General features: G+C 48.6%; 1 protein-coding gene across 1 annotated transcript in view; it reads left to right on the top strand.

Moving 5' to 3' along the window:
* Window positions 1-483: 483 nt before the first annotated feature.
* Window positions 484-11295, top strand: part of Spock1 (SPARC (osteonectin), cwcv and kazal like domains proteoglycan 1) — a 478511-nt gene continuing 467699 nt past the window's right edge. The window contains exons 1-2 of the mRNA XM_028772059.1: window positions 484-551; window positions 1157-1342. Of these exons, the coding sequence (XP_028627892.1) occupies window positions 1157-1342 (186 nt within the window). The 5' untranslated portion in view covers window positions 484-551. The remainder of the gene's footprint in view (window positions 552-1156; window positions 1343-11295) is intronic.

Here is an 11295-nt window from a genome sequence, read left to right as displayed (position 1 = left end):
CAGACTTAGAGATTCTGGGTTTTTGGCTCGGACCAGGGAGTAGAGAAGTTCACTCAAATATTGTCTGTGCCCAAGACATCAGGGGCTTATTTAAAGGGCGGACTCTTAGAGATACCGTTAAGCAATGGGGATTCAGAAAGTTGGGGGGCCCTCTTCTCTCTCCACCGTAAAGATCCTAAGGCGGGTGTCCCGACCACCTACTCTCTGAGAGTCCCTCAACACTGGCGACTTCTTGGCCTTCTAACATCATTCCCCTGGGCTTGAAATCTGTGTCAGCCCTGCAGAGAGCTGCGAATGAATCACGCTCCTGCATGGGACCGCTCAGCGCCGAGTAGCCGCCAGGGGGAGCCAGAGGCCTCGGCTAGGAGCTCGGGCTTCTCCGCCCGCGGACGCCGCGCCCGAGACGAGCCAGAGCGCTGCGGGCTCACAAAGCGGCCGGACGCGCGGCGTCGGCAGGTGCGCAGGGGAACGAGCCGGGCAGCAGCCTTCCCAGCCACCGCGGTACAGGAACCCCAGCAACTCGGGCACCGGGACTCGGGCGGGCTCCCAAGGTACGTGTCCGCAGAGCACTGAGCCCCAACTTGGCATATTTGGCGTAGTTGGGACCTTCCCGAGGCCATCTCTGGGGCCGGCAGGGTCAGGGCCTGGGGGCATCTCTGCGAGTCCCTGTTGCGCAGAAGCCGCGGGCCGGGAGCCGAGAGACCTTTACCTTAGCTGGGAATAAGAAGCCCGGCTTGAGGGCACCCCGTAGCCCCCATTTGCCAGAGCCTTGGATGATGCTCAGAGCGCCGTTATCCCTATCCCTGCCCCAGAGCTGTGGGGCCCCGTCTGTGGGAGTGCGGCTGGCACATTGAGCATCCGGGTTTTGGGGAGATGTACTGGAGCCCCACATCCGAGAGCGGGTGAGAGGGTCCTCTATAGTTTGACGGCGGCCCCCGAATCCGTGACCTAGGCTCTGCGTTTGTAGCTGTTTCCATTCATAAGGGCTCTCCAGGTGCAGCCTCCGTCCCAGGTGTGAGAGGGACCACCCTGTCCCCGCTTTGAGCCCAGGCGCTGCAGCTTGTGTGTGCCCCGAGACGCCCAGACACTCGGTGGGAGTGAGGGGCTTGAGGTAGCCCTGTTGTCACCGGCTCACGCCCGTGCGCCCTGCCCCCAGATGCCAGCGATCGCGGTGCTCGTGGCGGCCGCCGCGGCGTGGTGCTTCCTCCAAGTGGACAGCCGGCACCTGGACGCGCTGGCCGGTGGCGCGGCCCTCAACAACGCCAATTTCCTAGACAATGACCAGTGGCTGAGCACCGTCTCCCAGTATGACCGTGACAAGTACTGGAACCGCTTCCGAGATGTGAGTACGGCTGCCACCAGCCCTGGGGATGGAAAATGGGGGCGGGGGCGCTCAGAGGCCGGTGTAGGGGTGAGGGTGGTAGGTTCAAACCTCCCATGGAAGTCCACAGTGCATACGACTAGTCTGAGAGGAACTTTAAAGAGAACTTGGAAGGCTGGGTGCTCTTGTGTGCTACCTGTAGTCCAGGTGTGTGCACTTGTAGGCTTGATGCAGCTGTCCGCACACACACAGGGCACGAACGTTAAGCAGCTTGGGGAGAGGGGCTCTCCAAGTGTCTGCCAGCTCCTGATGGCAGACTGACTTAACCAAGCCCTGGAGTCAAGCTTCCAGGAGTGGCAGGATTTGGACATCTTTAGGGTGCATCAGAAAAACAAAATCCCTAGTGAACTAGCATAGCTCATTTGTTAGGAAGCCAGATATGGCAGGCATGAGGGGAGGTCTCAGGGGTCTCCTGGTAATGGGCTTGATGGCATGTCAGGGAACAGTGTGATGGTTTGGAGTCTCCCAGACTTTTGTGGAAGGGAAAAGGGACTGGGCAGCCCAGAGAATCAGACCCTTTCCCCATGAGTGCTGTGGGGGAGAAACTCCGGGTCATCAGGACACATCTGCTGTTTGTCTCCGATGCAGTCCTGGCTCCTACATACCTCTGTGTCCCCAAAAGGTGGGGCAAGAAACATCCTCCCTAGGAGGACCTGCGCCCAGCCCCTTCAAAGACTCCCCAGAGTAGCACAAATTAATAGGACATAAAAATCCCTGTCCCCAAGATGCTTTCAATATTGTAAAAATGTCCAAGACTTAAAATGAGTAAAGCTTTTTATGTTTGAATGTTGTTTTGTCTTTATGCAGTAGTTTATGTGTTAGAACATTTACACACACACACACACACACACACACACACACACACACACATATGAATGTACATGTATACTTGTAACCTGAGCCATACCATATATATGCTTAAAGGGGTGACCTGAGCCACACCACCAGATTCCACACCCTTAGTGCATGGCTTATTTGTAGAGGTAGAGAAAGACACCCCACACTTCTCTCCACTGGATTTCTTAGAGCCCATCCTCAGTATCTCCAGGCCTTGCAGGGAGCCGGTTTCTGAGGAGCTGAATGATTCTGGATGCCTTCCTGTGCTTTCTAAATAGCACCTGTCCAGATCTCCCTCCCAGAAGGAGAAGCAACTTTGGTCTTGAGTGGGGATTTGCTGCTATGTTCTCCCAGCCCCTCTGCTCCTGGGAGGTGCTGCTTCTGGGAAGAGCTTTTTGAATACAGATTGAATGCCTATGGTTATTTGGGGCTGTTTGCCTGCCGGACCCAACATAAAGAGACTCTAGCTGCTTCTCACAGTTCCTACTAAGTCCTCTTAGCAGTCTATAGCGCTTTTAAGATCTCAAGGGCCAAACTGTGATTCGACCACGCCTGGCCAGGTGTGTGAAGGATGGAGCATGGAGGGGTAAAGACATAGTTTTGTTTTTGCTTTAAATTATCGCATGTCAGTAAGGGTTGAGGATCCAGGCACGTGATGAACCCTTACATGCCTGGGTAAGTTGGGCTTGGTTTAGAGCAGCGGTTCTCAACCTGTGGATCGGAACCCCTCTGGGATACTGCATATCAATATTTACATCATGATTCTTTGGGAGTTGCATGTCAGATACCATGCATATCAGATTTTACATCATGGTGTAGAAAAAATTACAGTTATGAAGTAGCAACAAAGTAATTTTATGATTGGGGGAAATCACCACAACACGAGGAGCTGTATTTAAGGGTCTTAACACTAAGAAGGTCAGAACAGCTGGTTTAGAGGATGGCCCGCCATTGCTGGGTGACTTGGAACAGGGAATGTGTGGGCGGAAACACTGGAGCCTACTGGATCTCTGGGTTGCGTGAAGGTCTGTGTGCTCAGTGAGTCTTGAGTGTAAAGTCCTAATTCCCACTTGGCTTTGCATCTTAAGAAAATGAACAGCTTATTTCTTATTTTTCCCTTGCATGGTCTTGACTAAAAATAGAAGACCAGCATATTCCAGCGAATCTTGATGGCGAGACTCAGGTTACTTGCTGAACCACAGCCTCGGGCTGCTTCTCTATGGATCTGGATTCCTTTGTAGGAGGAGTGCTATGTTCATGTTTCTTAGCATGGCTAGGAACACTGCCTTCATGGTTGTTTTGAAGAAGGGTTCAAGGTTTAACCACGAAGCAGGAAGCCCCCAGAGCAGAGTTAGTGCCAAGCTAGTGCTTTTAGCAGTATATAGATTGTGAGAATGACAATTTGGTTCAGCAAGCCATTAAAAACATCCGAAGATGTTAAAATATTTGCAAACATCATCAATCATCCACCATTTTCCACGCTTCATGGAGTCATGTGATTCCCGCAGTGGCTCAGAAATAATTGAATGCCATTAACCCCTTTAAAGTGGTGTGAACTCAGATCAGGGGTCCTTTTAGAGCAAGCCCAACTATCTTTAGTTGGGTTGTAGAAATGGAGAAGCCCTTGGGGACCAAGGAGAAGGAGCTGCTGTCTCCAGATACAGGCCACCCTAGGGATAAGAGAGAAAGTGCATCTCGGGTGGCAGGAGCCTGGCCAGCCTGATCAGTCCCAGTGATCCAGGCCTTGTTCCAGGTTAACAAAACCTGAGCTTCTGGGCCTATTATTTTTGGGGCTTCTTCTTTTTTTTGTTTTCTGAGCTAGGGTTTCTCTGTGTAGCCCTGCTGTTCTGGAACTTACAGAGATCCCTTGCCTATGCCTCCTGAGGATTAAGATTAAAGGTGTGTGCCACCAGGCCTGGTCGGGGCTTTTAGTTTTAAGTCTCTGATCACTTTAAAAGAATATGGTAAAGATGAATTTCAGGGTTTTTGAAACTCACTGTGAAGGAAAACTACCCATGTCTCACCATCAACTCATTACTTTGTCGGGCTTGGGTGAGAGACACTTAGAAGTAACTTTTGGTCTTGGGGAGCTAAAGGCCAAGGGTTACTCCATTTTGTCTTATTTTGGTGTTTTGAGACAGAGCTTCTGCTAGTCCAGACTGGACTTGACTCATTATGTAGCTGAGATTGACTTTGAACTCCTGACCCTCTGATCTAGCTAGTGCTGGGATTATAGGTGTGCAGCAGCACACTTTGGCTCTAAGCAGTCTTTTTCAGAGAAGTGATCATACCAACTGGATCAACTTGGAAATGGACACAATGGTGGGATGAGTTGCTTGCTTTCTTTACTGTTGAATGTGCTGTGGCATTGCTGAAGGTGACCTGGCAGCTCCTGAACGGCCACTTTGAAAAGTGTCTTGTCACTCTCAGCACACGAATATTCATTATCACCAGTTGAACCATTAGAATGACCTCATGACTAGCTGGCTGGAGTTAGGAATCCAATATTGACATAAAACCACTCAGATGGCAGATCCTTTATACGCTTGTGGTTCCTTCATGAGCTTGTGGTTCCTCCATGAGTTCATGGTTACTTCATACACTTATAGTTCCTTCATGAGCTTGTGGTTGCTCCATGAGCTCATGGTTCCTTCATGAACTTATAGTTCCTCCATGAACCTGTGGTTTCTCCATTAGCTCATGGTTCCACCATGAGCTTGTGGTTCCTCCATGAGTTTGTAGTACTTCCATGTACTTGTAGTTCCTCCATGCACGTATAGTTACTTCATGAGCTTGTGGTTCCTCCATGAGCTTATGGTTCCTCCATGAGCTTGTGGTTCCTCCATGAGTTCATGGTTACTTCATACACTTATAGTTCCTTCATGAGTTTGTGGTTCCTCCATGAGCTTGTGGTTCTTCCATGTACTTGTAGTTCCTCCATGCACTTATAGTTCCTTCATGAGCTTGTGGTTCCTTCATGAGCTTGTGGTTCCTCCATGAGCTTGTGGTTCCCCCATGAGTTTGTGGTTCCTCCATGAGCTTGTGGTTCCTCCATGAGCTTGTGGTTCCTCCATGAGCTTGTGGTTCTTCCATGAGTTCGTGGTTCCTTCATGTACTTGTAGTTCCTTCATGAGCTTGTAGTTCCTCTCTGAGCTTGTGGTTCCTCCATGAGTTCGTGGTTCTTTCATGAGCTTGTGGTTCCTCCATGAACTTATAGTTTCTCCATGAGCTGTGGTTCCTCCATTGGCTTGTGGTTTCTCCATGGGCTTGTGGTTACTTAGCTTGTTTATTACTTTATAAAGAATAGAAATTGGGATGTTTTGGCCCGAGGGAGGCCTGGACTTTTTCACAAATACAACATCAGGAAGGAAGCTATAAGCAGGGCAGCGAGACATGTGAGCTCACAGTGGTTGTGACAGCAAGCCCAAACCAGACCAAACACCCATATGGAGAGAGGAACTGGGCATGCAATCCCATCCTAATTCATGAAGCTATTGGCAATTGTCAGCTGCTTGGAGAAGGAAAGAGTTTTCTTTAAGATGGCAGTTGGTAAGTTAACAACTCTCAAGTGGAAGATGACCTAGTCAAGAATTTTTGGGCAACACAAATCAGTCTTGAAAACAAAGATAATGGGTTTGGTGGGCAGGGCAAGTCTATCACCACCACCACCACCATCATCATCACCATCATCATCAAGAGGAAGTACTGAAAGCAAGCATTTGTATTAAGCCACAAAGCAGTTTCCCATCTCTAGCGTTCACTCATGTATCCAACTTCCTCATGGTCTGAGACATCAAACTGTCTCAAGTCTGATTTAGCTTTGACCAAGTTCCCTCTATTCATTCCGACATTGTATTCATCCTTGTAAATATTTGACTGCTTCCTAAGTATGAGGGTCTGACCTATAAAAGGGAGCAGGTCTAGTATAATCCTTTGTCTCTGATAACTTAGGCTGTGGCACAGTTCTTTCTTATTCTCTGCTCTCTCTTTTTTTTTAAAGAGTTCTTTTCTTTCCTCATGAAGATAACGCCCACTGGCTGTAAGGAAATGATTTAACTTTGCAGAAATAGACAATCGCAAACATTTATGGAGCCTTTAGTGTGTTGGGTATTGTTCAAGGCACGTCCTGTGTACTATTTAATATAACAATCCCATGAAAAAAGGACCACTATCCTTGCCTGTTTGTCAAGAGAGCTGAGTTTCTTAGCCAGGATTCCAGAGATACCTGCGTGTGGAGGGGCCTGGGGTCTGCGACCAACAGGGCTGACTGGCTCTTGCGTGTGCACCCTGTCCATACAGGGCTGACTGGCTCTTGCGTGTGCACCCTGTCCATAGCTCTATCCACGTCATGCCGCAAGCAAGTCTTCCCCGTGTCAGTCAGCCCTGAACCTGAACAGTGGGAAGCAAGGTAGACACAGCTTATTGTTGGGATGTGTCAAGCTTTATCTTCTAATAATGAGCTTCTGATTTGATTAAAATAATATTGTTGCTTACAGTAAACATGACATTTCCTTTCTTTTGCACATGTGAATCCGCCTTGACATTTAACTCCGGGATAATTACCTCCTAGTAAGCCCGAGGAGTCAGAAGTGCTGCCTTTGCTGGCATTTGTCTTACTCCCGAGTGACCTAGGCTTGTAACTCTGATGAGAGTGTATGGAGCACTCTCTGTGGGATGTGGCGCTCTCTGTGGCAGACATGGGTGGCAGTGACTCTCTGATCATAACATCTCACTTAAAATGGGCTTTGAGAGTGAGTGGAACTTCTTCTGGGAGGGTGGGGGTTGACTTTGTCCACAGAGCAGGTGAGCAGAGATGGCTTGGCTTAGTGGTTTGGTTATTAATTTGTTACCACATGAGGTAGGTTTGTGATAGAGTGTCGCAGTGGGTCATTTTGATTAAACAGGTTCAAGGAGACATGAAGGAGCTGCCATCCTAACTCTTTAACGAGTCCACTGTCTTAAATCCTCTGAAGCACAGGACCACTGATAGAAATAACTTCCCTGGGACAGTTTAAGGGTTGACAGGCCTAAGAGCATCCTGTCTTCTGTTTGGCTATCCTTGGCAGAGAGAAGAGAGAGGTCTTGGTCTGCAGATGTGGTAGGGCTTCTTGTCTCTGCTGACTGAGCTGACTTTCCCATTTCTCCTTGGTCTTTGCGGTCCTCCCTCCCCCAACAGGGACAGCACTGGACTGCACTTCTGGGAGACCAGGAACTTTGGGATATGCTGGCAAAGCTATTTTACGAGCTAAGAAGTGGCTCCAAATAGAGAACCTGACCCGTGAGAGTCCCCAAGGGAACAGACTTGACCAACCATTAGCCCAGCTGTTATTAGGTATTTTATAAAAATTTTATTTCTTTACTCAGTATGGCATTTCAAACCAAACACAGTTTCTAAGCTCACACACTTTCAGGAAGGCTGAGTTTATATTTTTAAAAATCACGTATGTGACTCCGTGCACTACACACGTGCAGGAGCCTGGGAATCCAGAAGAGGGCACAAGAACCTTGGAGACTGGAGTTACAGGTGGCAGTGCTTTGAGCTAAACCCAGGTCCTGTGCAAGAGTGCTCTACTCTGGCATCTCTGCGGCTCCGTCTCCCTTTCCTGCTGTGAGGTGTCTCTGTGCTGGACGTTAGATGGAGTGACTTAGACGCTAACACACGACCTTATTTTCCCACGTTAGATAATTAATTATACTGAAGACATTTCTGTAAAAGACTAAATAATTTTCTAAGGCTAGGTTTATGGGTAGAGAGGTGATGGGGTCCTGAGGCAGATGGTCCAGCTAGCCTGTGTGCTAGCATGGCTTTCTTAGTCCCTCTGCACACCAGATACATACCAGATACATACCCAGTGAGACCATTCCTCTGGAGACTGGGCCCACACAGTCTAGTGATGGTTCCCACAGACTTCAAGTCTACTCCTAAGCTCCAGGTTTGGGTTTAGAACCAGTTGGCAGAAGGCCTAGGATTGGCCAGACTGTTGCTCCTTCTCTCCCAATAACCAGCTGTTCAGTCCCTGCTCATTAAAGGCAGTCAGAGGCCTATAATTCACAGTGGTCAGAGCACACTGCCTAGGGCTTAGGGAACCCCAAGCAATAACAAATAGTTGATTCGGAGATGGATGTTTTGTTGGTGTGGAACTGATTCTCAAATGACAGCCACACTAGGTCTCTGCTAGGTGCTGGGGACAGGAGACAAGACAGTGTGTATTGTCCTGGGGCTTTGATCTTCTGTGTGAGACAGACCTCCTTCATATAGCCATCCAGGTGTAGCTGGGAGGAGAGATGGGAGGCAGAGGCACAGGTTTTTGGAGCCTGGATGGGGAGGAGGAACTCTGGAAAGCTCTGGATGAGGAAAGCCTCCATCTCTGGGGAAGGGACAGAGGCTGAGCCAGAAGATGGTCTGAGTTAGCTGAGGAGAAGAGGTAGTAGCGATCAGGGCAGGGGCAGTGGCAGGGCCAGGGGTAGGGGCAGGGGCAGGGACAGGGGCAGGGACAGGGGCAGGGGCAGGGTCAGGGTCAGGGGCAGAGGGAGTGGCAGGGGAAGGGGGAGGGGCAGGGGCAGGGGCAGGGACAGGGGCAGGGACAGGGGCAGGGACAGGGGCAGGGGCTGAGGGTCCAGAAATGAGAAAGCCCGTAAGGTATTTTTATCAGGTGTGTTGATCCTAATGTTCTCTTACCTATGTGTTTACACATCTTCAGTTTATTATACTATTTTTTGGGGACCAAAGAGGCAATTATACAACTTGGGATACAAAAATGGGGAGCACTGGGGAGATCACCTACTCCTTCTCTCCCCACTGTGTCTTTCTGTGCCATCCCCTACAGCCTTTGTGCTGTGTGAACATGGGCTCACACCGTAGTACTACATACTTTTCAAGGGTCTTTGTCGCTAGTCAAGTGAGCTGGACTTCAGAGCTGCGTTTCCCTCTTCTGTTTAGGGATGAGGTGCTGCAGTTTCCTGGATGCTTTGTGAAGTCGGTATTTTAACACAAGACTGAAGTTCATGAGATGCTCCTTGCTCTCGTTTGCATCCTGTCTCCCTTTGCTGAGAACAAGTGGAGCCCAGACTTTGAGGTCACACACGAAAGGCTTTGCTCTCAGCGGTCAGTTAGGGTAGGGAGAGATAACTGTATCCCATCACCATACTGCCTTCTTGCACCCAAGATGTGTACTTTACAGCCCTGGGTGCGGGCCTTCCCTGCGTCTCCATGGCAGGCATGCGAGTAATGGTTTCTTAAGGGAGAGGAAGAACGATGAATCCACAGATGTACAGATTACCTTGACTGGGTCACTTTTCTTACAATGTCTCTGTGAGTGTGTCCCTCAGGACTGTCATCTGATGCTTGAAAAATAAACTCTGTGAGCCTGGAGAGATGGTTCAGTGGTAGGAGTGCTTGCTGAGGACCTGGGTTCAGTTCCCAGCACACACATCAAGAGAATTAAAACCTCCTGCAACTCCAGTTACAGGGGACCTGATGCCCTCTTCTGGCCATTTTGGCCACCAGACATGCACATGATGCAGAGACATGAATGTAGATACTCAATGTACATAAAAAATAAAAATAAGCCACTAGTATAAAAAAGTGAATACACCATAGCTGTCTTCAGACAAACTAGAAGAAGACATTGGATCTCATAACAGATGGTTACGAGCCACCATATGGTTGCTGAGATTTGAACTCGGGCCCTCTGGAAGAGCAGTCAGTGTCCTTAACCACTGAGCCATCTCTCTCTCCAGCCCTTAGTATAATATATTGGAGGAAAAGGGTGTATTATGCACCTATTTGTAATAACTTTAGGCTTTCCCAATGTGATGTATGGCTTATAATCAATGTTACCCAGCAGGGTTTTTTTTTTTTGGGGGGGGGGGAGTGGGTGCCTATGCAGAGTGGAGCAGTGCTAGTGTTTGCGGCCAGAAGCAGAGCTTCCTAGAGCTGCCCTAGGGAATCTCAGCCCAGATAAAACAGTTAGAATGGGATGTAGTGTGGAGGGGGTCTTTATTTTTCATTTCAGCTATATACATTCTGTATCTCTCTCTATAGAGAACTATTCCAAACTAGTCCAAAGAGAGGCCAGGCCGAGTTAGTGATGAGCACCCACAGACAAGGCTAAAACAGCAGTATCCAGAGGGCTGTGCTGGGCCAGCATACCGTAACCATACAACATTACAAAGTCACTGGTAGGGCTTGCTTCAGTGCAGAGTTGAACCCTGTCAGTCTAGATCACAGAGGCCACCATGTACAAATGGCATCCAGGAGCCTACATCTGATGTCTAGGTAATTTGTGTGTAGGTGGTTCTCAGGCAGTGTTTACAGAGAAAGCCTGGAGAATAGCCATTTACCCCAAAGAACCAATACCATGAAGTAAAGTGAGACTGGCAAATTCACCTTATACCAACAGGGTTACCACTGACATCAGGGGAAGGGAAGATCCCATTTCCCAGTGCATGTGTGCTCTGCGTCAGTTTGAACACCAGTAATTGCTCATCTGTGTACTGGAATAACATTGAAGTCCTGGTTGGTGTAGGGATATTTGAATTCATAAGCCCAGATTGATGGGGACCTTCTCCACCACAGAGGACTGGGTAACCATCAAAACCAAATCTTCCTGTCTTCAGAGGCCAAATTCCACAAGATTCTGCCTTTGCATATTTATCACAGACTGGGTATGATTTACTCGTGGACAAGCTGAGGGAAAATGACTCCGACATTGGCTTGAGTTTATAGTAAACCGAGGCAGAAGATACGTGAAGGTCATAGAGTAGACAAAGAATAGTAGTTGTGACAAAGAATTGGCTGCCTCAGGGGACGTACCCTCAGATACACACTGGCATTAGAGACATAGAAAAGAAATGATAGAATTCAGCACTAAAACCATCTGGTCCTGGGCTTTTTTTAGTGGGGAGACTTTTAATGACTGCTGCTATTTCCTGAGGGGTTATGGGACTATTTAGATGGTTTATCTGCTCCTGGTTTAATTTTGGTACCTGGTATCTGTCTAGGAAATTGTCCATTTCATCCAGGTTTTCCAGTTTTGTTGAGTATAGGCCTTTGTAGTAGGATCTGATGATTTTTT

The sequence above is a fragment of the Grammomys surdaster genome, unplaced genomic scaffold, assembly GCF_004785775.1.
Source record: "Grammomys surdaster isolate TR1022 unplaced genomic scaffold, NIH_TR_1.0 211, whole genome shotgun sequence".
Taxonomy (NCBI): domain Eukaryota; kingdom Metazoa; phylum Chordata; class Mammalia; order Rodentia; family Muridae; genus Grammomys; species Grammomys surdaster.
This window is presented reverse-complemented; position numbering and strand designations above follow the sequence as displayed.